Here is a 27,170-nt window from a genome sequence, read left to right as displayed (position 1 = left end):
GCCTCTAAAACTGTTCACAGGATACCTCCAGCTGTAATCACCGGCAATTACTAATCTTTGTATTCTATATTTTTAAGTCATGGACTTTATATCCGTCAAAAATGTTTTATAACGGCCAGAAAAGTCAAAGAAAAGTCTCTTTCTGGGCGTGACGTCACGGCTGACGTCACAGCCGTGTCCGTGCATTCCACGGGTGTTTATATTAATATATATTATGTAATTATATTATATGAATACATTAATAATATATGTAATACTATACATGTAATAATATACATTAATTCATATATTATATTAATACATATTATATGAATACTCGCGTCATTGCCCCGGGGCATGATGGGAGGCCCCAGAGCATCATGGGAGGTGACTCAACTGCGCATGCTCTATGGGCCCGTGTATGCGGAAGTAAACCCGGAAGTCAGATTTTTTCGGCGTATGCGCTGGCTGAGCAGAATGCATTGAAATGAATGGGCGGCCATTTTCAATTTCCCATCCAGTTCTATAATAGATCCATGGTCTGCACCTGTGTCTCGTTTACCCTTGTGTATATCCGGTCTTGTCTTTCCCCTGCTCCCTGCTGGTCCGTACTGTTTGTTCCTCCATGTGCCATGGCACAGTTTTGTACTTTTTGATCATGTTCAAGCTCTGTTTTTTTTGTAGTTTTTGGATTCTTGTTGAAGCTCTGGTTTTTGTATCCTGCTTAGCTGTGTTTCCGTTTTGTTTTAGTTAATAAATAATCATTTTTAGAAGTCCTGCCTTCTGATCTACTGCATCTGGCTCCTCATATACCGCTCCCTGACAAATGAGGAGGAATGAAAACAAGCTTTTGAGACTTTTATTATGGAAAAAAAACAGGCACTGTGTATTTTAAATATATTAGTGTGGTGTGAGAGAAGGATTGTGGGAGATGCAAGAAAATTAAGGTTCGGGGTGGTATAAGAATCACAGTTTATTCACATTATGGCAGTAGTAAATTATTTTCAAAGCAAACTCTTAAAACTGGTAGCCCTGTAAGATTCACAATAAAAACATTTCATATCTGAGAAAGGGTTTGGGCACTAGCGGGGCAGAGGGGACGGCCGCCCCGGGCCCACTGCTGCGTGGGGGCCCACGCCGAAGTGGAAAAAAGTGTGCTGAATAAAATAACGAAAGTTGGACTATATAATACTTGCGTTCATAAGGATAAAGTTGTTTAAAAAATAAAAATTAAAGAAATAGTCCCTTCTCCCCTTGTGTGTCTGCCTGTCATGCAAGGGTACGTGCGCGCACATGTCTGTTTACTTTTAGCCAGTCAGAGCCTTAAAGCAGGAAACTCATGCTGAGTTTCAGCAGCTGAAGTTGATTAAAAACTATCTCTGGGCAGCATGGATGAGGCCAGGCTATTAAACCTCACCTTGCTCTCAATCGAGAGGGACTTCGCCGTTGATTAGAGCAAAGTGATTGTGACCAAAAAGACAAGTCACTAAGAAATCCAGTGCTGAGGTCGAGGTTGCCAGATCTGACAGTTTTCAGCCCAAATGCAACGTAAAACCCACCGAAATAATGAAAAACCAGCCCGAATCTTACATTCTCTGTTAAAACCATAAATTATTAAATGCGTAATACATTTCATCTTCATTCAGGCTCCAAACAAAAACTACAATAAAATTGAGTAGATTAAAGCAAATATATTATCAGTGAGTTTATTGTGTACGTTTCTACTTTTCTCTGCCATAATGGAAACTTTTTTGTTAATAATTTCTCCTAAATATTTAGTAAAAACCAGGAAAAGCAGCCCAAATATACTGTATTTTTTTCAGCCCAATTGGGCTGAAACCTGCCAAACCTGGCAACACGAATTTAGAACATCCGCAGGAGATTCTCCTCAAAACGATGAAATAAACTCTTTAATGAATAAAATTAAGACCCTTGAGAAGGTTTTTAAAAACATGATTGAGATTTAAGACAAATTAAGACATTTAAATGCCTTATTTTAGCAAAAATTGAATTTGAGACTTTTTAAGGATGAGGCTACATGGATGAGGCCAGACTATCAAACCTCACCTTGCTCTCAATCGAGAGGGACTTTGCCGTTGATAAGAGCAAAGTGATTGAAAGGTTTGCGATGAAGAACCGGTTGATGGTTCGGAAATAGTTCGGATTTGAAAAAGTTTTAAAATTAAAGTTTTTGCATTTTGGGTCGTTCAATGTGTAGCCCCCCCCCCCCCCCCCCCCCGCCCCCTTTGAATGTAAATATCTTTTGTCGTGGTTTTCTGCCCACCGCTGGATGAAACCATCATTGGTAAGCTGTCATAATATTAATTATTTCTGATAACATTGTCATAATGCTGAATATATGGCCTTTCCTATATTGTTTGTTGCTGTTTGACCGCCGTGTCGCTCGGTCATTGTGTTAAATACATGTTGTCGCACATTGTAAACTGTTGTGTAGGTTGAACATGTGTGTCTGAATTGTGCTACTCGGCTGTTACTGAATCCGACATCACTGGATGTCATTTGATTTTTATCTCCAATTTGATACCTATATCTTAAAGTCAGCATTAGGCTTATAATTAGGTTTGACATAATGACTGGCAAAATCCATGGTGCTGAAACGTCATTTGAATGGTTCTGACCGTGTCGCCTGCGTGCTGTGGTTGTGTGTCAGAGGGGCTGATCTAGGGCTGGGCGATATATCGAGTATAGCCGATGTATCTCGGCTTCTACTCTGTGCGATGTACAAAATGACTCTATCGTGCATACTCGAATATAAATTTTCACGCATTTTGCTTTTAGCCGCAGGCATTAAATTACAGGCTTTTCTCACTCTCTCGTCTCGTCTCTCCTTCTCTGAGACATAAAACAAGCGCACCCTGTTACACATGTCAGTCACGTGCTGTCGTGTGTGCATTATCATTGGTCCTGCTGGTGTCAGCTCTGCGGTCCGGGACCAGCGCTCACTTCCACCCTGCTTTAACTTTACTTTAACTTTCCCAAACTCGGCCTGTTTGCGCCGTGAGCCCAACCGCGCGGTTGCTACGCGCGGCGGACTCTTTTCAAAGCTAACCGGCTTAATAAAGAGGGGAGGGATGTTTTCTCCTCGCACGACGCGAACGGCTCTGAGGAGCCGCTCAGCGCGACACGCGCAGCCGAGCCTTTAGGCTGATTTATGGTCCCGCGTTACACCAACGCAGAGCGTACGGCGTAAGTGCGCATCGCCGCGTACCTTACGCCGTACCCTACGCCGTAGGTTCTGCGTCGATTTAACGCGGAACCATAATTCAGGCTTTTCTCTTCCATAGCTGAGAAACGTCACCTAGTGTTGCTTAAATGTGGCCACATGAAATCAATCACTATCATTGAAACAAAGTCAAACAACACTATATGACGTCATATTTCTAACAATAAGTGAAAGTGATGCAAAGTAAAGGAGGAGAGGATGAAACATTGCAGTCCCTGCACCTACAATTAGTCTTAATATAAAGGTGCTCTAAAAGCCCTCCTGCTCAGAGCAGCTCATCCTGGTAAAACCAGGACCAGAACATGTTCTTAGCAGATGATCTTCAGATGGGGAGTCAGAGATGCAACGTGCACTTTCTATTTTGAAATTACACTTTTTATGTTTGTGCCACTCACTGCTTAGTAACTGTTTAATAAATACAGTTTTGGTAAATTTGACTTATTCCCCATTTTTGCAGGAAAGTTTAAAATGAGCATATATTAATGCAGTATGAACAAGAATGTTTTAATGTAGACATATAGAATCATCATAATGGTGTGAATGTAGGCATCAAAATGTTAATTCAAGGCTAAGGCAAAATATCGAGATATGTATCGTGACATGGCCTAAAAATATCGAGATATTAATAAAAGGCCATATCGCCCAGCCCTAGGCTGATCTGTGGCATTTTTTTTCTTTTAGCAATTATGTTTTAACGGGGATGTTTAGGCCACAAGGGCCCATCAAGAATGCTTTGCCCCCCCTGGCTGGGACCCCTGCTCCGCCCCTGGGTTTGGGGTAATATTTGAATTTGGTGATTTTTTTTTTTCGTCTCAATAACTCATTTTGAAGTTTGAATGAAGAAAATGCGACGGTATGGTTTCTCTGAGCTCAGAATCTCTTTTCTGAATTGACTGAAAACTATCAATCAGTTAGGAGTCTGAAAATTACCTTAAGTTGCAGCCCAGTATCCAGAACATGGTGTCCATTTCCATCAGTTAAAACTGTAAAATGATGATTTTATCTTAATAGTTAAAATAATAAGACTAACTTAAGGGATATATTCTCTGCTCACATTTAGCCTGGAGTTACAAAACTGATAACATGTACTATAAAGCAGGGGTTCCCAACCTTTTTTGAGCCAAGGACCAGCAGAAGTATAAACAAAAAGCTCAGGGACCGGTTGACAATTTATGTCAATTTTAATAAACATTTTAGAAAAAAACTATGCATTTTAAAATGCAGGCTATCATCAGCGACGTTAGCTGATGTTGTGGCCTTTAAAACTTGCTTCTGCAAATGTAACTCACGTTTTTTCCTTTCGAAAAAATCCACTGGTTTGTCTTTGAGAGAAGGATGTTTTGTAGTTAAGTGTCTTTGGAGCTTGGATGGCTTCATTGCTTCGTTGGCGAGCATTTCTCCACATAAAATACATAGTGGGTTTGGCGCCTCCAAATCGCCCGTTGCAACAATCCGTATTTTATATACATAATGTCGTACTTGCGATTAAAGCTTTTGCTTTTCTTTTTGGTAGGATTTTCTACTTGTTCATCACCATTTCTTTTACTCGAACAACCAGTAAAGAAACGGCTCATGGAGGTTTGCTGAGGTCCGCTCATCTCTGCAGCTGACTGTACCTAACCTGCATACAGCACCTGTGCATGGCGCTGTTCAGTCTGGTCGGGTACCAGAACTTATTGTCCGCCAAGCCATGACAGGGCTGCCACTCAAACAACCACATTTCGATTTATACAAGTTTTGGATGAAATTATATGACAAAAAAATGCAAAAATTGTTTTCTTAAATTTAGTATGAGGTTGCTTTAATTATGTGGCAAATGATAATAAACACGAGAAAGATGGGTACTTCAATGAAAAATAGATATTTTATTCAACTTTGCTGCTGTTCATACAAAAAGTAAATAAAAAACAACAATTTTTTTTCAAAGATTTTCACTTGAAATAAGTAGAAAAATCTGAGATTTTTTTGCTTGTAATGAGAAGATAAATCTTGTTCCACTGGCAGATTTTCCTACTAATTTCAAGTGAAAATTGACTTGAAACAGGTGAAAATTGTCAAATGAGTTATTTTTCTGGTGTTATTTTTCTGGTGATTCCAAATGTTGAAATAGCAGTAAAACCACATTCATTGATGAAATGACATAAGGGATGGAAAGGAGGGATGGCAGTTTTACAGGGGGATGATTTGGACTTTTTTTATTTCACGGGGGGATGATTCTGACCGTTTTTATTTCGGGGGGGATGATTTGGACCGTTTTTATTTCAGGGGGGGGATGATTCTGACCGTTTTTATTTCGGGGGGGATGATTTGGACCGTTTTTATTTCAGGGGGGGATGATTTGGACCGTTTTTATTTCGGGGGGGGGGGATGATTCTGACCGTTTTTATTTCAGGGGGGGATGATTTGGACCGTTTTTATTTCAGGGGGGGGGATGATTTGGGCCGTTTTTATTTCAGGGGGGATGCTGGCTTTAGTTCTTCTGAGGAGGAGACGAGCAGCAGCAGCAAGGAGGGTCCATGAAATCCTCATGAGAAGACTTGAGAAGATTTGGGGGAATCCAGGCTCGTTGGAGCTACAGCTCCATGATGACCAGGTCTACTTCAGATTGAACAGGGAGCAGTTTGACAGCCTGTTGGGGAGTGGGTCCTCAGCAGGATGACAACCACCTTCTCTCCTATTGGTCGCACCGAGATGCCCTCACAGCGCGATGAAATTAAAAAATGTTCAATTCAGACGCAGGCAGGTGAAACGCCCGTGGCAGGTGGCCTCTCCCGCGCCGCCAAGCTCGCCAGCAGAGCGGTCCACTCTTGTGCTGCGGTAGCACATACACGATGAATGGGAAAGCCGGCGGCGGTCCCGCTTTGCGCCCTCTATGTGAAAGGGGCTTAATACTGTTGGCCCGTGAAGGTTACATTTGGCCCCATAATGGCCCCTGTTTCAGAAAAATCCTAGAACCCCCAGTGCCAAGTTTTGTTACCCGCAACTGCGCTGACACGCAAAAAAAAGAAAAGCTGCTGAGACCCTGTCGTGCAGCGCTGCTCTCGGCAGAGATTGTATGAGGTGAAGTGAAGTGAGATGCCTCACTCCATTGGGAAAAAAACGTCTGGTGACAATTTTGATTATTGCTTTTTTGTCGACAACGTCGGCGAATCATTGCAGCCCTAATTATGATCGGAACACAAGCCATTCCACGGCCCGGTAGTAACGGCTCTACGGACCGGTACCGGTCCGGGGACCGGGGGTTGGGAATCACGGCTATAAAGCATTGAGATAAATATTATTTTTCCAGACACATTGCAGCCATTGATTGAAGATTCATTTCTGACAGCAGTTTTTCTCCTTCCTTCTAAGCTCAGAGCTTCAGTTATAAAGCTGTTACTCCTGGCTATATTGTTTTATTTACTGCTTCCTGTGACCACAAATTAGATCCATTAGTCCCTTAATGGCAGACTCAAAGATGGGCAAATTACACTCAGCTGATCAAGGTTCTCTTCACATGGAAACAAAGAGCAAAGCAGTTCCCCTAACTGGCTTAATTTAGCGCTTCAGATTGGTCCAGTGGATGGTTGGCCATTTGTTTCCAGCTTGTGTCTTTTTTCTGCACATTTTCTAACTGTGTCCAGTTTTAAAGATGCATCTTATTTGTGTGTTTGATGATGTGGGATCACCACAGTTTCATTGCTTAAAGAGAATGTTTTTAAAAACATGATTTAATTATGAAAATTCATTCAAAAAGCAGCCATTATCTACTCTTGTAACTTAGCAAACAATTTGCTTCATACAAATTCAGATTTAGCATATGCTCTTTCAGCCTGGATGCCCTGCTGCAGTCAGAGGGGGAATGAGCTACACAGGAAACATCTGAGCAGGCCAGATGGCTGCTGGTTAATTTAGCATGAACGCTGGACCAGCACCACCTTTTCTCTGCTCATAAACAATATACACAGAGGACTGCCCTGCTGATCAGTCATAGTACCACCTTTTCCCTCACAGCAGCTCAGGTACTGGGTCTTAATTAGCCAGATACAAGAAGAAAGTTAAGCTAAAGCTAAGCATGTGAGAAATATAAGCCCAGTGGCTTATTTTCAAGCCAAAGAAATGGTCTGATTCACTGCATGAATCGACACAGATTACTTTTTCAATACTGTATTTGACCCGGTCTTTGTACGTTTTGACCGTATAGAAACGTAATTCTTACCATTGTAAGAATGAGATGTACCTGCTGTACTCTACTGCTAGGGTTGCCACCTTTCAGAAATAGAAATAAGGGACGCCCTGATTTCAGCAGCGCAGGAGCCAAAAAAAAGCCCCTAAACTTCTAAACTGAATAAAAATGTGTTTATTTTATATGAAAAAACAAAATGCTTTGATTTAAAGTTTAAAGTGCTTTAATAGCATTGAACTTGCATGACTGTACAGACAGCCAGCCATACTAGCAACTGAAATATCCTCCTATGCTACGTATGTCCACATCAGCCCAGATGTATAATATAGCCTGCAGGTGAAGAATATGGTGTAAAAGTTAATTTATTTCAATAATTCAACTAGAATATGGTGTAAAGGTTAATTTATTTCAATAATTCAACTAGAATATGGTGTAAAGGTTAATTTATTTCAATAATTCAACTAGAATATGGTGTAAAAGGTTAATTTATTTCAATAATTCAACCAGAATATGGTGTAAAAGTAAATTTATTTCAATAATTCAACTAGAATATGGTGTAAAAGTTACTTATTTCAATAATTCAACTAGAATATGGTGTAAAGGTTAATTTATTTCAATAATTCAACTAGAATATGGTGTAAAGGTTAATTTATTTCAATAATTCAACTAGAATATGGTGTAAAAGGTTAATTTATTTCAATAATTCAACCAGAACATGGTGTAAAAGTAAATTTATTTCAATAATTCAACTAGAATATGGTGTAAAAGTTACTTATTTCAATAATTCAACTAGAATTTGGTGTAAAGGTTAATTTATTTCAATAATTCAACTAGAATATGGTGTAAAAGTTAATGAAAATACGGCACAAATCGCGTCCCGTATTAGTTCAATACGGGACGCAACATTTTTTTCTCAAATAAAGGACAATTCCGTATGTTACGGGACGGGTGGCAACCCTATCTACTGCCCTTACTTTTTAACAACTTCTGCTTTTTATTATTTTACCTCTTTTCTTATCATTTTATGTGTTATTTACTGTTTAATTGTGTCTTGCCGCTTTTTATGTTGATGTACAGCACTTTGAATTACCTTGTGTTGAATTGTGCTATACAAATAAACTTGCCTTGCCAATGCAGAGGTGAAGCTATCTGTCAGCATGCTCTGTTTGTGTGTTTTTATACTGGCAATTACTAGTTTTCCAACTGTGCTTCTTTTTTTTTTTTTATCCCCCCAATTTTGTCCTTTTTTTTTTCTCATCACCCAGCGCTCCTACCTACTTGAATCCTGGTGCCCCGGGTGACCAGAGGTGGCAGTGTATAGCGAGGACTGCTGCATGGTTTTGTGAGGGGAACACAGGGACAACATTCAAACTCCACACAGAAAGTGTTGTGAAGCGGTGGTTGTCGGACCCATATGTAGGAGGAGGCAGGAGGCAGGAGTCCCAAAAAACAATGATTTATTTAAGCAAACAAAAGGCGCTGCTTTGCAGGAATGCAAAAAACTCGAAACAAGAATCCAAAACGACTTAAACACAAGGGAAACTACAGAGGGAGGAAACAGTATGGACCAGCAGAGAGCAAGGGAAAGACAAGACCAGATATACACAAGGGTTAACGAGACACCGGTGCAGACGATCAGGGCCGATGGGAAACAGGAAGGTCAAACCAGAACTTAAACACAAGGACACGGGCTTCAAAATAAAACAGGAAATGTCAAGCCCTGACAGAAAGACATTTCGCCAACCCCACCCTGGGTGTAGGAACTGATTTCATGGGGAAGTAAACATGCCCTCAGCACCCACAGCATCCCCAGCTGTGCTTTCTGATAAATGTCAATATCACTGAAATTAACACAATTCTGAACCCTTAAAGGTATTCTATGCAACAAATCCCTGATCCCTGATCAGCTAGCAAGATTTGAAAGAGGCACCTCTAAGCCCCCCCCATTCGGTCCGAATGATACGGATTGGTCCAGGTCCAGGAAGGGAAAGAACCAATCAGATGTCTTCATTTTAAACCACGCCCCCCCGCCCTGTCCCATGCGCGCACTCGCTTCCAGCCCGACGCGTTCACTTCCCACGGGTCCTCCTGGGCTCACAGTGTCCCAGTGTAACCCCCTCCCTCCCTTCGGCCACGGACCCCAGTATATAGATATTATGTACCTGTAGTTATTTCCAGAGCGGGTCGGTCCCGCTGTGTGTGACCGGGGAGCGGGAGCCATTAGTCCGCTGCTGCTGCTGCTGCTGCTCTCTGCAGCAGCAGCAGCGAGCGTGGACACGTGAACAGCCGCAGCCGTGAAAAGCCGCAGCAGCTCCAGCTCCGAAGCTGTATGGGGTCCGTGGGGATGTAGGCGTCTCACGGCGAGAGCGGAGAGCGCCGGTGCACGGCACGGCAGCGCGCTGCGGTGCCGTGCAGGCTTGTTGCCGCAGCTACGCCGTAGGGTACGGCGTAGCCGTGGCTTTAGAGCCTGCAGCGCACGGCAGCGCTGCCGTGCCGTTCACCGGCGCTCTCCGGGATGGAGACGCCGGTGGGCAAGATGCACGTTTGGGTGGGCACAGCCCCCCCCTGCCCCCCCTAAAACCTCGCTTACAGGTGAATGAGACATGGGGTAGTTTTGCTGTAAATGTGCTGTCCAAAATGTTTAATAATCGTATGCGCGTTCGTGTTTGTGGGGGCGGGGCTTAGAGGAAGCGCCACTTTCAAATCTTGCTAGCTCTAGGAAGTTGCATAGAACAACTTTAAATTTCAAATAAACTGCTAACAAAGTATTATGTACAATATTATAGATTGTTCTGAGTGATCGTCTTAGGACTTAAATGTAATTTACTTCATATTGACATTATGACTAATGAAAATTGACTTGACAGAAATTCTTACTTAGAAAACACAAAACAAGAAAACCTTGTTTTCCTCAGACCAAAGTGCAAGAAATATCACCAAACGTGAAAATTGTGACCCTGCGATGTATTTCTCAGATAAAAATCAAGTTTTTAACCTCATTAACACATCATTACAAATGTCTTATAGGTTCCAAGACATGGACAAATCAAGCATCATTGCTACTGCTGTATATTTCAGTTTGAACATGCAGATTGCCATCTATGGCACTTTTCCACTAGCACCTACTCAGCTCTACTCATCTCAGCTCAGCTTAACTCAATTTAGCCCGGTTTCTTTTCCATTACAATCCAGTACCCGGATCAGAAGTAGTCGGGTTTGGGGCGAAGCTGCTGTGACGTAATTGATTGTGTGACACAAATGAAGAAGAAAATAAGTCCAAAGATGTAGAACCTGGAGGAGGTGGTATATGTGCTGCTTGGTGTTTGATATCAAGTTAAAAAATGGCTTCAAGCGGCAAAGCTTTTAACATTCTCTTTGGCTGGTCTCGGCGCTGCTGAAAAGTCCATTGCTGGTCAGATGAAATTAACAAGAAGCCGCCGTCGGAGTCGCTCTTCAAACAATGTCCACATGTAGTGTGATGATGTCAGATACAGCCCAAATCAGCACGCTTAGAACCTCGGCAGAGTAGTTACAGAAAAGTATCTACTCGGCACGGTTGGACCGCTGGTGGAAAAGCGCTAAAACCAAGTCAAAGCAAGCCAAACCGGGCTGAATAGATACTAGTGGAAAAGCACCATTGCAGTCTCAGAAAGGCAAACCTTTTCACACTTACTTTGTTCAGCCTAGAAGAATTGATAGAAACAATTTTGTAATAGTTTGAAGCTATTAAGATCTTTTAACACCCTAAGTTCCATTACGACTAAATAAAATGTTAAGAAGTGCTGATGATTGCATATATTTCTGGGAGACCAAGCTGGCTAACAGTTTTAGTAATGAGGAGGAATTGGGGATTATCTTCTAATGATGGCAGTACATTTCCTTTTGGTGCAGATTTCTCCTCTTTAAAAAATTAACATGCCCACAAGCTTTATGTGAAACTCCTACAGAGGTTTTGCAGCATTACGGCACGGTGGTTTTGTAGTGTTGGAAATCTTTTCACCCATAATTACAGATTATCATTTATTTTGAACTAAAATACCAAAATCCTTGGGATCTTTTAGGAGCTTGTGATCAACATTAAAACGGCTTAAAAAAGCAGCGCTGAGGTTGTTGTTTTTTGGTTTTGTTTTGTTTTATTTTTTGGTGCTGGCAAAGTCTCGTTTCGTGGATGAATTTGTTCATTAAATGCAGAATGTGTTGGTTGTTATTTTTTTATCTGCCAATATTATGCCTCCCATTACCTTTCATTTAATTTGTCATTTGATGTTGACATAATCTGACCTTTAGTTACACGTTTTTCTTCAAAAAATGCTTTTAAATGTTAATTTTTTATTTTATTTTTTTTATTTATTTATTTATTTTTTTATTCCCTTGTCTGCACACATATTAATGATTGATACCATGACGGTAGAAACCAAAATTATATATATGTGCATTATTACTATATTTAATATATATACATATATATATGCATACATATGCGTACACATACATAAATATACACATACAAACCCAGTGATTTTTTTTTTTTTTGGGGGGGGGGACGACATCCACTGCCAATCCAGGAAGCAGGAACACACGGAAACACACGTCAAGCACTGGAAATCTGCAACAAAAAACCACAAACAAAGCACGAAACCGGCACGGAGCCAACCAAAACAATAACAGCAATCGACCTAAATCTTGAGATCTGATTGCAGTCTGAGCTAAGCTATTGCTACCGCTACCTAACCCCAAAAACTAGAGAGCCAGCATGCAGGTGAACAAGCCAGTGTGTATGTCTATGTGTGTGTGTGTGTGTATGTATATGATCATGTGTGTGTGTGTGTGTGTGTGTAGTTTATTTTTTTTAGTTTAGAAGTTTGAACACATTCAATAGTTAAGATGTTTCTCGTTGTGCTGAATGAAATGTCCATTTCTTGTTTTCTGAAGACTTTCCACTGACGTTTTTTTTTTCTTCAAAAAGTTACCTGAGTGTTCCTAGAAGTTCAGCTAGAGATGGGAGACATCAGACAGCATTTCTTTCCTCATTTATCAGCTCCACAAGCTGTTTATATACAGAAAACAAAATTCCAGCTTAATCCAAATAAATGAGACTGCAGGGCCCATTTTTCAATTTCTGCATTCTCAACCTTAGTTCCCGCTTTTTCTTTCCTCAGCAAACAAGTTTCCAATGACTCATCTTCAATGCCTCTGAGAGTAGGTAGTAAAGGTGATGGAGGGGGAGAACTACAGGAGCCCGAGGGCTCCCAGTGCTTCATCGCTCATGCAGGGCATGGCAAGAGGGAAGGGCCACAGGTGGCTGGCAGCGATGGATACCAGAGCTGCGGTATAATCTTTCACCCTTTCAAAAATAGTTTGAGAAGCAGGCTGTCAAAGGGATGCTGCAGAGCGGACCCTTTTTGTACCTGCTGCAGAATTTTTATTTTAGCTCCCAACTGCGTCTGGGGACGGTGGTGCAAAATTGAAATCTCTGTTCTGCCGGCAGCCCACTGACAGGGTTTTTATTGTGCAGCTTATCAGCAGGGATGTGAAAGGAAAGAAATTGCTAGTCTGTCCACGGGAAATATTGCCCTCAATCAAAATGTTAGAAGGAAAACAGCTGACATCTTCATTTGAGAAGTAAATTGTTAACTAAATGCACATTTCCACCATGACCTGGCACTACACCTGTAATGAAAAAAAGCAAATGCTTTCTACGCTTCAACAACTTGATCTTTAGTGACATGGTTTAGTAAATGTTTATTCATGGATTTTTGATACGGCAGAATATGGAAATGTAATTCAATAAGCAGTAGTGACATTTATTTTCTCATGGCCTTATTGCTCTGGGGCATAGTGAGGGAGGAACTAACTTAATTGTGCAAGCGAGGCAATCAAGATGGCCATTTTTCATACCACAATGGGATTAGAACGCCATGATGGCAATTACACAGACTGCTTATAATTTTCAGCAATGGGGTGCTGAGGCAATGCAACCATTATCTCATAGGGAGGCTGCTGATGTGTGATTTAGTTTTTCTTTTTTTTTTAAACAGGTCATCCATTATACCAACTCAATTTCCACCATAGCCTGCAATGACTTTGCCAAATTCTTCACAGACCAAATCCAAAATATTAGACAAGCAGTCAGTACTTCAGCAGCAGGTTGGCATATGCACCTTGACACAGTTTCAACCCATTAACTACGAAGACCTGAACTCCTCCTTTTGCTGTTTAGACATCCTGCCAACACTCTTTTTCAAAAAAGGTCGCAAAGATTTTGGAGTCACACCTGTTACTGATCATGAACTTGTCCTTAATGTCAGGTGTGTTTCCGGGACCGCTAAAAACAGCTGTTATTAAACATCTGCTGCAAAAATGAACAACTACAGGCCCATCTCAGATCTCCCATTTTTAAATAAGATCATTGAAAAGGAGTTTTGTTCAACAGCTCAATAACTTTTTAACACAAAATAACTGCTATGATGCTATCCAGTCAGGTTTTCGACAGCACCACAGCACTGACACTGTGCTGACCAAAGTGTTTAAAACATATGTCTGAATGCAGACGGTGGAAACGTGTCGGTCTTAGTTTTACTGGATCTCAGTGCTGCATTTGATACAGGTGATCACAATATTTTACTCAAACGACTGGAGAAACATGGCGGGTCTTTCGAGAGCTGTACTAAACTGGTTCAAAACATACTAAGAGTACATACTAAGTATTTTGTGTTTATAGGTAACTTTAAATCTGAGCAGACTAGAATCACATGTGGAGTTCCCCAAGGTTCCATCCTGGGACGTCTTCTGTTTAACATCTACATGCTCCCACTGGCTAGATTATCAATAACAACATAATAAACTACCACAGCTATGCAGATGACACGCCTTTGTATATATATTACAATGTCACCAAGAGGCCGAGGCCCTGTACAGGCTATTGGTAAATGCATTGAGGAGATCAATGACAGGATGTGCCAAAACTGTACCAAAAAAAATCAGTTAGACAAATGCAGCTCATTGAGAACTCTGCTGCTCGAGTCCTCACTAAGACCAAAAACGTGGATCACATCAGTCCAGCTCCGAGCTCTTAACACTAGCAGCCTGTCCGTCCGAGGACAGACTTTAAAGTTCTACTGCTGGTCTATAGAGCTCTAAGTGGTCCAGGACCAACATACATCAGGGACCTCCTTATCCAGTATGAACCTTCCAGAACCCTCAGGTCACCTGCATCTGTTTTTTATCAGTTCCCAGAGTCAGAACCAGACATGGAGAAGCTGCATTCATCTTATATGCTCCACATGTCTGGAACAAAGTCCCAGAAAGCCTCAGATCAGCTGAAACACTCTGTATAAGTGTATTTAAGTCCAGGTGGAAGACTCACCTGTTCTCAGCTGCCTTTGAGTAAAGCACCGATACCTTTCAAAACTGAATCATATTTCATATTTTAATCTATTGTTCATGTTTCTTTCTTTAGATTTTAAATCATGTTCTTTATTTATATTTTAATGCCTTTGTAAAGCACTTTGAATCACATTGTTGTTGAATTGTGCTATAGAAATAAACTCGCCTTGCCTTGCCTAAATCAGATATTTAAAGGTGTAAATGATTGTTTAGACTCTGTTACGCAGCGCGCTGTCAGTCATTTGCCAATGAATGCTCTCATGGTTCTGGTGGACATCCTATATTGACTGCGTGCAAGAGAGTGAAACACTGTTGTGATCTCTAAATGAGGCCGATTTATCTATTTTATTAGATTGTTTCCTTTAATACGAGCGTTTTCTTTTTGATTCCAGGTTTGAAACGAAGTTACACCTGTGAAGTCTGCAGCGTCACACTCAACTCGGTGGCACAGTACCATGCACATCTGCAGGGCTCCAAGCACCAAAACAAGTGAGTGAATCATGCAGTAATGTACCTCAGTGCAGCAAAAGAGATAATTTACACCGTTAATCATCATTCAACACTAAGTGCTACACCTTATCGTCCGGAGGGAACTATGTCTTTGTTTGTGTCCATGTCCTGGACATTTCAGACACAGAGCATTTCAGTGTGCACAAAGGATTAAAATCTAGGTCAGACATTTCAGACTCATTTTGCTCTTATTGAGCCTCTTTATGCTTTTATCCTGTAGCTAACTAGTAGCTGTGTGGCACTCAGAAGAGAGAAGCTGTGGGTCAACAAGCTTTTACACTTCAGTTATAGCTAATATGCAGCCTCCTGGACCTGGCTTTCTAGTAGAGTGCTACTGTAGAAATGGGCTAAAAACAAGATATTACAGTTGGCTTTATAGGTCTATTTAAAGAATCTGAACCAGATTTAAAGAAATCCTAGTTTCTTTGTCCTTCTGTGTAGAAAAATCACAAAAGGTAGAAACAAAGCTTGGTTTCTCTCACTTCAAAGACAGTTCATGCTAAGTAAAAACCATTAGTTATGTATGATATTTAATTTAGTATAACTTGGAACTGGGAAGCTTCTGAGAGCTCTGAATTTTCAAAATCGACACATTTAGATAATTGGGTCACACGATAAAATAAACAATAAATTATTAAGTGATATTTTTTACTATTAAAAGTAAATGTCTATTAATAGTTATCTACACAGTTTTTTCAGATGCATTCTTCTTTTTTATCTCTATTTTCATCTCTCTTTTATAATCATTTCATGATAAGCAATAAAAATGTTTTGTTCCAACTTAATGGAAAACAGTGTAGTTTGCTTAAATAAAGAAAAGCAATATCTATGAAATAGAATAGAAAAATACTTTTTCTAATGTTTTTTTCAGATCATTAATAAAATATATTTGGATGATTTTCTGCTTTTTTGGAGTTTGGCTGAAAATACAGAAGTAAGGGCTGACAAACATTCTCACCTGCTTCTTTTAATCTTCCTATTTGTAAGTGTCCAGTTGCTAATGAACGCAGAGCAAGATCTGCACCTATTGTCACTAGAGTGCTCACGTCTGTCCAGTTCAGGTACACCACCTTGAACAAGAACAGCACAGCACTCTGGGTCACTCTGGATCAAATAATTGAGTGTGGAAATTAATTATGGCTGTGACTGAGGAAGAACCTTGTCACTGGGGTCACTGGCAGCACATAACAAATGGTTACAGGGGGCTGTGTGCATTAAACAACACAGAACTGTGACATCCTCGCCAGCCGTGGATAATTAATGCGATTGTGAAATTGTGTGATTCTTGGCATTTGATTTTGTTTTGGTTCGGTATGTTTGCTCATAAGGAAGATTTCGCTGGAGTTTGCCAGATGATTGGGATCAAGATCCATTATTTGGAGGTCTTTGTCTAGTTGTTTTGGTCTGCACCTAAAAACCTCGTCCACGCTGCTCTTTACAAACCAGTCATAAAGGAAAGAGTAGTCAATTTTAAACAGACTAAAGTTGTTTTGGTGCTCCACGTTGCCTCCATGGGTAGCACTGCTGCCTCTCACTCTAGCAGTATCCTTTTTTAAACAATTATTTGACCTAAATCACTTTGAGTAGGAACAAAAAGATCTTCTGGGGGCTTTGACTATGCCTTGGGCAGTAGGTGCAAAGTGATGGTGCTTACATGGTACGTGTCCTGGAATTAATTCTCCCTCTGGGCAGCTTCTTTCGCCACACATCCGTGGGGAGGCTGACATCGTTAGACGTGACATGCGTTAAACAGCGCCCTTGATTTAGTCGTAGATGCCAGCTCCTCTTTGTCAGAGCCACCAGCTCCCCATCCAGACTCACTCATATTAACACACGCACAGATAAAAACACACATTTGCGCTTACTCACATTGGAATTGTGACATTAAAAAAGAGTTAATTTATAGTTTAAAACAGTGGTCCCCAACCTTTTCTGTAGCGCGGACCGGTTTAATGTCTGACAATATTTTCACGGCCCAATCTAAAGGTGTAGCTGATAAAAACTAAATAAAATGACCGGCATTAAAAACTGTGGTATTTTCGCTATAGTAGTAATAATAATAATAATAATAATAATAATAATAATAAAAAAACATAATTTTTGAAGAAATAAGATGAAATAATGGAAATTGTAAATTACCTATGATATCAGTGTTTCTATAAATGTGTTTTTATGTTTGTTTTCTCATTAACGTTATTTAAAGCCAGGCTTTTATTTTATTGTTATATATTAAGTAGACCGATATTTAGTGCTTTTATTTTGAAGGCGTCTCACCGAGACCTCGTAAACATCCGGCGCTTCGGACTTTAACAGTAAAAGTTTAACGGCAGTAGAAAGTGTGTCTGAAAGACTAAAATAGTGTCGGGAATGCTAAAGTGGAGCCTAATGACACAAAAAGCACCTGCTGATGAGGATTTGTGCAAATTTTATACCGTATTTATGTCCATCTTGAGTTTGGTTGCTCATGTATTGTGTTAAAGGTAGCTTTATTGCCAACCGAGCGAGCAACTGCGTCGGTCTGTATTTAAGTTAAACTTATATGAATGTAGAAAGACTAACTATTTTATTTTATTTTATTCCTTTATAGCTCTTACGGTGTGTTTGCAGTGTATTTACATCCAAGGAATAAAAACATTGTGAACCATCAGTTTGAGAGTCATCCATCATCAGTCGGGGATGATACAGAAATTATTTTTTAATCATTTTTTTTTTTTTTTTTTTTTTTTTTTTAATATATATATATATTTTTTTTTTTTTTTCTCTGTTGCGGTCCGGTACCAAATGACCCACGGCCCGGTGCCGCTGGTTTAAAACATATTCAGGGGGTTTTGTCCCCCTCCCTTTGTTTTTAGTTCTCCCACTTCCTCTCTCTCCTTTCTCCTACAGCATCCAATACATTTACATAAACATGGTTAATTATGCAAATTGGGTGAAGAAGTCATTTGGCGACTTCTAGTGACTTTTAGGACAGCCAATAGCTACTTTCCTTACTGAGGAGATGGCAACACTGCCAAGTACATCAAGTATGGATTTGCATATTTGGTATCTCACACTTGACAAGTTCAACTCTGGAGAATGAACTCGGGTGAATCAGAAGATGCAGTTCATTCTGCTTCGGGACGGGAAGCATGCTTTCCCATGGGAAGCCCGAAATGTCAAAGAGAACTACATTCTTGCATGAAACATCTTAAAACTAATCACGTTATGCAACAACTGTGACAGTTTGAAGTCTTTATTTTTAGTTGTGAGCTTTCTCCGGCACTGTTACTGCTGCTTGTTGACATAAAATGCATTACCGCACTTGTCTAGAGTTTGAACATTGATAACATTTTATTTTTCTTAATCATCCCTTCTTTAGTGTATTTGTTCCTGATTTTATAAGTTGTGGTCCTGCATTGTTATGGGCATTACACCAATTATGACAAGCTGCATCGTCAAACTGTTGCTTGTATCTTTAAAACTGAAGCTGTCTGAGGAAATTCCGGAGGATTGGTTACTTTTTGTCTTTCACAAGGCAATCCGTTCTGGTTAGTACCTACATGTGAAAATGGAAACAGAATTTCACAAATAATAAGCCTCGTGTTCAATCTCGATGTGTGCCAACAGAGTTCTCCTTCTTGTCAGCTTGTATTTGTTTTGACGGCTCTGAACATATCGAATATACAAAGATAATAATTTATTATTTCTGAACCTCGTTGCAATAAAATAGCTATTAAAAAAAAGTGAATGCTGGACTTATTTTGTTGAGTTTTCAAAAAAGCAGCTCCAAATTCAATTAAGTTCATTCAGTGATAATTTATTCATCCCCAAAGGGAAATGGCATTCATGAATTAATGCTTGTGTATTTGATGTGTATTTTTTGCAGCTATTTACAAATGCATTTGTATGAATTACTTCGCTGACAGATGTGCTATTGTTTTTGCAGTTTGCTTGGAGTTCATGTATATCCTTGCTTGACTAAGAGAGAGCTGTGACATATGTTTAATATGGTGTTAGGTATGTGATGGTGGGTGTAATTAATATGTGGGTGTGATGGACTACAGAACATAAAATAGTGCTCTAAGCACAGCATCAGGGCATGAGGTCAGGAAAACAATGAGCCAAGAGGGCAACAAATTACCTTGTATGAGAGGTGTGCTAATGACTTATGTGCTCTATGCTTATGTTATGAGTAGCTACAATAGCCTGATGATTCATTTGCTACAACCAGCCAAACCAGGAAGCTGTGCCGTGTATGTTTCATGGGTCTTTAGGGCATATTTATCTCTGTTTCCCCCTCTTTTAGTCGTGTTTGTGTATTCGTTTGCCTCTGTTTCCAAATCAGAAGTAGAGAAAAAGTACAGTTTCTCCCCGTTCTTTTGACTCTCTCGATGTGTCACAGAAAGCCTGTAAGATAAATATAGCCAGGCAGCATTGTGTGATCTTCCACTGAGCAGGAGACAAGTAGGAAGAGACCCAAAGTTTAACCCGGGTTGTTGCGACTGCTCCGTGTTCGCTGCGGGGAGCAGAAACCGACTCCAATTAACCTCTGGATGAGAATAACTCCTGACGGACATTTCTTTTTTTCAGACAAAACAATCAATTTAATGAGCTTTGCTGACAGACAGCATGGTGACTTGGTGGTTAGTACTGTTGCCTCCCAGAGTTTTCACCCTGTGGTTGTGTTAGTTTTCTCCCGGTATCCCAGCTTCCTCCTGCGATCCGAGATCCTCACACGTCAGGTCAACGGGTTTTTCTAATTTGCCGCTAGGAGTGAGTGAATAGTTGTTTGTCTACATGTGATCTGACCAGGGTGTATGTCTGCCTTTCACCCAAAAAATAATGAGACAGGCTCCAGACGTTCCCTCTGACCCCGAGTAGGAATAATGGTTCAATCTAGATAGTTGATGGATATCAGCTGATTTCTCAGGCATTGATCCTTGTCATGTAACCTGATCTTAAAGGAGCTTGAGGCTCCTTTTAAGAAATGAGACTCTCTAGCACCACCCTTCACCACGACGGCCGTTGGGGGTACTGCAGCCAACAGTGAAGCCGGCACGGGAGAACGGGGAGAACGCGCATGCAGCGTCATGTGACGTCACATCCACAGCCCAGCGCGGGAAATTTAGGCCCGAATTGCAGCACATTTTGCAGCACACAGCCTGTTCAAGGCAACGGAGAGATACACTAGAGGGCTCATTCTTTTGGGTTTGGAACGCTTCATCTGACATTATTACTAGAAAACTTAAAACGTATACAAATTTTTTTCATAAACCCTGCCTCAATCCGGCCTCAAGCTCCTTTAATGCTTTTTTTTCACTTTATTGGACGTAATTGCTCAGTTATAATATAAAGAAGTTAAGCATTAAGCATGATATGAAGAAATTAAGCATTTAGTGTATCCTGAATATGTTTAGGTTACACTAAACATATTTCAATTGCGAAACAGACTAGCAGCACGGTTGGTGTGGTGGTCAGAACTGCTGGCTTGAATATAGACCAGGGCCTTTCTGTGTGGCGTTTGCGTGTCCTACTGCGTGTCCTACTGCATGTCCTACAGCGTGGCGCGTCTATACTGAGCATAGGTGTTAGTGTGAGGATGCTTGGCTGTTGCCATGATGGACCGGCTCTGTCTGTTTTGTAATATGTGTGTCTAAATCCTGAGTGCACAATGTAAGCACAGACAATTTACTTTCAATTTCTTTTTTTCCTGAACAAAGAATATCATTTTACACTAATCTACCACAGCTAGCTAACCACACAAAACTAGACTCCCCTCTACAATTAATTTCTTAGTTTTCTTGTTATTTTTATCATCCTTCTTTCTATTTTCATTTATGTTATATCAGAACTGTCTTACTATCAGGATTTGTTGCTCTTTTTCTGACACAGTATCAGTTAATGTTTTTGAAAAACTATTGAGGAAACCGGTAATCATGGATGATTAATCCCAAACATCTTCCCCTTCCTTTTGTCTGATAACACTGAGGCCATGTGCCTGACGATAAATCCATGCCATATCACATCAATTCATGCAAATCCTTCGCTTTTAACTGAGTTTGAAATATCCTAAGCACATAATCGTGTTGTGACCCACCAGCCCTTACAGTATCGCATGCAGAATAAATTCTGCAGCCACGTCAGTGGCTGTGTGAGGCTTTACATCAGTAAAATGGTGCTCAACGCTAATCCCTCCATGCCACTTTGTTCACAATGGAAATGCTACCAGGCACACAGATGTATGCAGATAGCTCACGCCGCCACGTAACGCATGTCTCGTTTCCTGATCCTGGTCAGCTGAACATATCAGGTGTGTGTGTGCTGCTTCTGGATGTCATAAAGTAACAAATATGAAAGTCGTATATCACAAGTTAATAGTTCTTTCCAGTGTGCAGAACGTGTAACTCTCGTTGTGGCATTGAAAAAAAAGAAAAAGAAAAAACTGAAATCATACTTTAAATTCTGAATAACATGAATGTTTGTCCCCAAAAAAATTAAAATAAAAGTAACTTCCTCTTCAGTATGATCTTCCCTGGCAAACACGAATAGCTTTTTTAGAAGTTTGATTGCAATTTAGGTAAAATTCATCTTTTTGACCAGAATTGTGCAGAATCTAACAGGCACTACCATCTGTTCAGCTCCAGCAGCGACGTGTCTAAAAATAAAAAAAGAAGTCTCTTTGTCTCAGTTTCACTGCTATTTTCAATTCAATTTGATGGTGTGACTCACTAAATGACAATCTTGTTTGTATATTGTTGTTCTCTGAGTCACACAGTACCCTCTGCTCTGCCAGGAAAACATACCGATAATGTGAATAGCATGCAGGCAGGTTTAATCTCTCTGGTTAAAATGTCTGACAGGCAGCGCAGCATTTCCAACTGTTTATCCGTGCAGCCCGTGACAGCAGAGAAGTGCACATGGTATTAGGATCCTCTTTTTTTAAAACAATCTGCATTGCTTGACAGCTTCAGAAATGGCTCACACTTGCACTTACAATCCTGTAAAAAAAGGAAAAAGAAGTACTGACTGTTAATGCTAGATGATTCAGTCGCTTCTAAAACCGCATTTTGCATTTTGTTTTTCTGTGTGATATTGTCAATCTTTCACATCATTTGTGGAGGAATTTTGGTCCACTCTTCTTGGGTGGGCCATTAGACGTTTCTTTTTGACCAGGCCAAATGGGTCCATTCAGACTTTCTAGCTCCAGCCTCCTCATCTCCAGACCAGTGAGATCTCAGTGAGTTCTTGAATTGTGGAACAGCCTGAGCATGCAGTTAAAACAAAGTCAAAACATATCACAATTTAAAAAAAGATACAAAGAAACTTTTTATTCAAAATACAGATACGAATAAACATGTAGATATGTACATTTATTAATATATGTAGATATATAGATTTATATTATGGATATAGATATGTTATATGTAGGTATGTATATAGATATATTGAGTTATATTATACGTACAGTATTTATATATCTATTAATATATATTGATTTATAGTTATATGTAGATATGTCGATATATAGATTTATAGTAATTTTTATGTATATAATTGGGGGTAAATATATGAACCAGTATATATAGCATATCTACTCTTACATAGTTAATCAAGTAGATTGTTATATCATTGCTGTCTATCGTTCTCTATTATATTGTAGTATTATAGTAAAGTAATGATAATGTAATACTATACATTATAATTACTTCTATTATTACATACATACATAGTAGCACAACTAAATGCTGGGCATTTGTTTTGTTTTCTCTTATTTGCTTTGCTTTGATTTGTTTTTCACTATATTTATATACACATAAATGAGTATTATATCACTGTATTGAACAGTTATTAAAGTAGGGGTGTTTGGTTATATGTGTTTTATAAATAAACTTATTGAAACTCTTGTTATATGTAAGAATGTATGTAAGATTCAGGAGTAGGACTCGAGTTTTTACTTCAATCGATCAGTGAGCCAAGTGCTGTCTTGCCTTCTGTCTACAAACACACACACATATATACACATATATATATATATATATATATATATATATATATATATATATATATATATATATATATATATATATATATATATGTATATTTGTATTTTTACTTTTTTGTGTTCTTTTCTTAACATGCATGTTCGAAATATAAATATCTTCAGCATTGTAAATGTTGAAAGGCCTCAGTCATTTGAAAATGTGCATGTAGAAATATTGTCCCAGGGATGATTCTCTCATAAGGTTTCTTGAGCAACAGTCTTTGACGTTGTTGGATGCAGCTTCAATACGCAATTTAGGCGCCCTCACCCGTCACCAATAATCTTTTGATTGAAGAATCTTACAAAACCGTGCTACTTATAAACCTTTCAGACTTTCTTTTCATTAACTTAGATTTTCATTTTACTTGGATTAAAAAAACATCATGACTTTTCTGGATGTTAGTTTGTAAATGCAAAGAATTTGAGAATTGAGAGGATGTAATAAGATAAGGTATACTCATATGTTGGGGTATTTTTTTCAGTGTTTATTATTGAATGGTCATAGTTCTGAAACAGCTTATAGAAAACAGGCTTAACAACAAAAAATAAGTGCAGAGGTAGTCACTAAAGTTATTGCTCCACATCTAAGAATAAACCCTGTATCAGGGCTTCAGACTTATATTTACCCCTGAAGTGAAGCAATAAGGCGACTGTCGCTTTGTATCTCCTTCAAATGTCAAACTCTGCTGACACAATCTAATCATTTTGTTCGTTTTTGAAATGTTATTGTCATCGAGTGCTATTAATAGAGTTTTACACGGTCACCTTCATAAACCCATCATACCAGGCACATTACTTTATGTCATTTTCTACTCATTGACTCCAGTATGATTGACAGCAAAACTGCAACAACCTAGTAGCATTGGGGTCACTAACAGGTTTATCTGCTGCCTTGCTTTACTTTTACTTTACTCTCAGATGAAGTAGTCAATGCAGGAAATATTCAGGGAAGCAATAAAACCTCAATGCTCCACCCTGCCAATCTTAATGGAGAAATAAAATTACCTTTTTTCATAAGCTAGGATTGTTTCTGGACATCTGAATTAATGATATGCGACAGGTTTTGGTCAAAATGCCACATGGAAACGGCACAAAACATGTCAAAGAAGCAAAAATCATGGCTTCATCATATATTCCCTTTCAAAGGAGACACATTATGAAATGTAATCCAACCCTCAGACATAATACAATGATGTCACTTATTTTGGAGAGTCTGAGCGTCAACTGTTTCATGCTGTGAGCCGTTTACAATCTGTAGGATACTGTGACGTTACAGACACAGATCAAAGATTATTCATCCCACCACCCCCTGTTAATTTCCACACAGCTTCACTTCATGGAGCATTTGGTGTTTCTCTTAAATGGTTCGTACAAAGCTTTAACTCTGATTTGAAAGGATGTACACCCCGAATAGGAGAGGGTGGAGTCATGTTTGGTTGCTGACTCCATCCCCTAAAGCCAGCTTATATGAACAGAGCTGTTAAGGCATCAGAATTGTGTCAACTTTAGGAAAAATTGGCCTAATATGTCATCTTTATACCCAATCATCTCAGCATGGTTTCTCCCTTCCTTTCAAACTATTTCAAACATCGACATAGACATTTTCAATCTCCAAAGCATGTTAGAATGCTTCATGATTATTTGTTGCAGTTTTCCTTCTTTGACATTTTTTCAAAAGGTGAAGTGATTCAGGTCATTTCCTGGACAGCATGTACAGACTGCTACAGCTGCAGATCAGCACTGCTCGGCTGGGAACTCCTGTAGACTTCTAGTTATTTAGACACGGAAACAAAATGATCCTGTGGGCATTTTTGATAAACATCAGTCAGCTCTTATTCTCTTCAAGCTGACACCCTACATTCATAAAAATTTGCATTTCAAGGGTAAAAACATTGTACAAGACAAAATCCATTTATTTTCAGTGACCTAAAATTTGTGTGTGCAACGCTTTAAGTCTCACAGACGCAATGTGCCTTCAAATTTACATCCCTTTTCTTGGAGGAATTGCTCATGAAGTATTCATTACAGCAGCGTAGAGTGCACATCAAATAAAAGTGCATGGCTTCACCTTTCCCTCTAGTTTCGCTGCTTGTCAGAACAGCAAAGTGAAAAAATGACTTTGAATTTAGATGAATATTCAATTTGCATACAGCTCTCCCTCCTCTATGACTCGTGTTTGGATTACTTGTCATGATCTTATTAGCATATACATATGGAACACCGATCACAAGGAACCAGCTTTCTAATCATATTTTCATGTGTTTGCACACTCTGTAATAATAGTAAGAACAATAATAACATCAAAGAGAGCTCAAACTTTTGTGAATTTTTACCTTTATTAAGGTCATTCACAGGTTTCAGTCATGACCTCCACTCGATTGACTTTTTTACAACTTTTGTTTTATGAGCAATTTGTGGTTACAAATTCATAAAACCATGTTATAACGAGAGCCATTTCCAAAAAAGAAAAAGTTTGAAAGAGGTCTAAGATATGACATAAGTCTGCAATGTATTTGATCCTTTATATCAGACAGAGCACAAAGTAACTGAAAAGGAAATGATTTTCAATGCTACTACCATTGATCAATTCTGTTATATTAAGAAAATATAAACACATCAAAAACCAAGTCTAAATTTACTAACAAGTGCATTACTTATTTGCACTGTCTCCCTGTTTCCTTTAGTATTGATTTTACAATCAATATATTAGAATTTTAGTATTAGTATTTTTTTTTTCACTTCCAATAATTCTTCTTTTTATTATTTTAATGTTTGTTTTATTTATTTAACATAAACTTAACCATTCACCTTTAACTAATTAAACCAATTAATTTAATCCAAATTTAATTAAATCCAAATCTCACCTAAATCAGCACAGAACAGTTCACTATAATATTCCTTTTTAACACTGCAAATCATGAAAAATGGTCTGAAGACATAAATAGATCAGCTTCACTTTGATTTATTTGCCCATCCTCAGAGGCCACAAAGCAGCGGGCGACACTGGGAAGGACACGTCCCTTGTAACGGAGACACACTGCCAACAGTCCACCGGCTCTCTGCCTGTCTGAGATGGGCTCATAGCCAGAGTCCAACTAAGCTGCATTTTTACAAAATTCATATGCACATTATCATAGGTTGCAGATAGGCATAGTGGGGAACTGCCTTCAATGTGGACTTCTGGGGTTCCAAAGTATTCCTGAATCTATCATCAAGGTTACAAACAGACCTAAGATATCCATTTTTTGCAATTCTCCATAATGTTTTAATTATATGTATTAATGATTAATGATTCTCTGGTGGTGTTTGACTCATTGTGCTGACTGTAGATTTCTCCAAAACTCTGAGATCTATGAAATCTCGCCATGTACATTTTTTCCATTCAAAAGCCATTCAAACTACAGCCAACTCTTTAATAACCCCAAAGTTCAACCAAAATTTCTAAAACACAGGTTACTTATATATAATTTTTGTCCTTGTTAGGTTTATTAATAATAATGATAATCTTTATTTGTTGGTATACATCTTGCAAACACACACTGAAATGTATCCTCTGTTTTTAACCCATAGACATATATAAAGGCTAGATGACTCGTCCGCGCTGCTGCCAATGCAGAGCGACGTCATCACACGGCGGCCATCTTGCCACAGGAGAGCTCGCTCACTTTAACATTGTGTTTAATGGTGCCTGTACTGCTTAAAAAACCTTAACTTGCTCAATTCTCAACAGATTTTCAAACAGTTTAGTTTGTTATGAACGTCAGAGATGTAGTTATGACACTGCATACTTATTATACTAATTATAACATTGGAAAACGTACTTTTATATGAAAATAACCAGAAACAGATAGCTATGACATGGTATT

General features: G+C 39.2%; 1 protein-coding gene across 1 annotated transcript in view; it reads left to right on the top strand.

The window, feature by feature from the left end:
- Positions 1-27,170, top strand: part of zmat4a (zinc finger, matrin-type 4a) — a 205,545-nt gene that overhangs the window by 159,431 nt on the left and 18,944 nt on the right. Inside the window, exon 6 of the mRNA XM_061730506.1 lies at positions 15,167-15,263. Coding sequence (XP_061586490.1) covers positions 15,167-15,263 — 97 coding nt within the window. The remainder of the gene's footprint in view (positions 1-15,166; positions 15,264-27,170) is intronic.

Source organism: Cololabis saira, chromosome 9, assembly GCF_033807715.1.
Source record: "Cololabis saira isolate AMF1-May2022 chromosome 9, fColSai1.1, whole genome shotgun sequence".
Lineage (NCBI taxonomy): Eukaryota > Metazoa > Chordata > Actinopteri > Beloniformes > Belonidae > Cololabis > Cololabis saira.
This window is presented reverse-complemented; position numbering and strand designations above follow the sequence as displayed.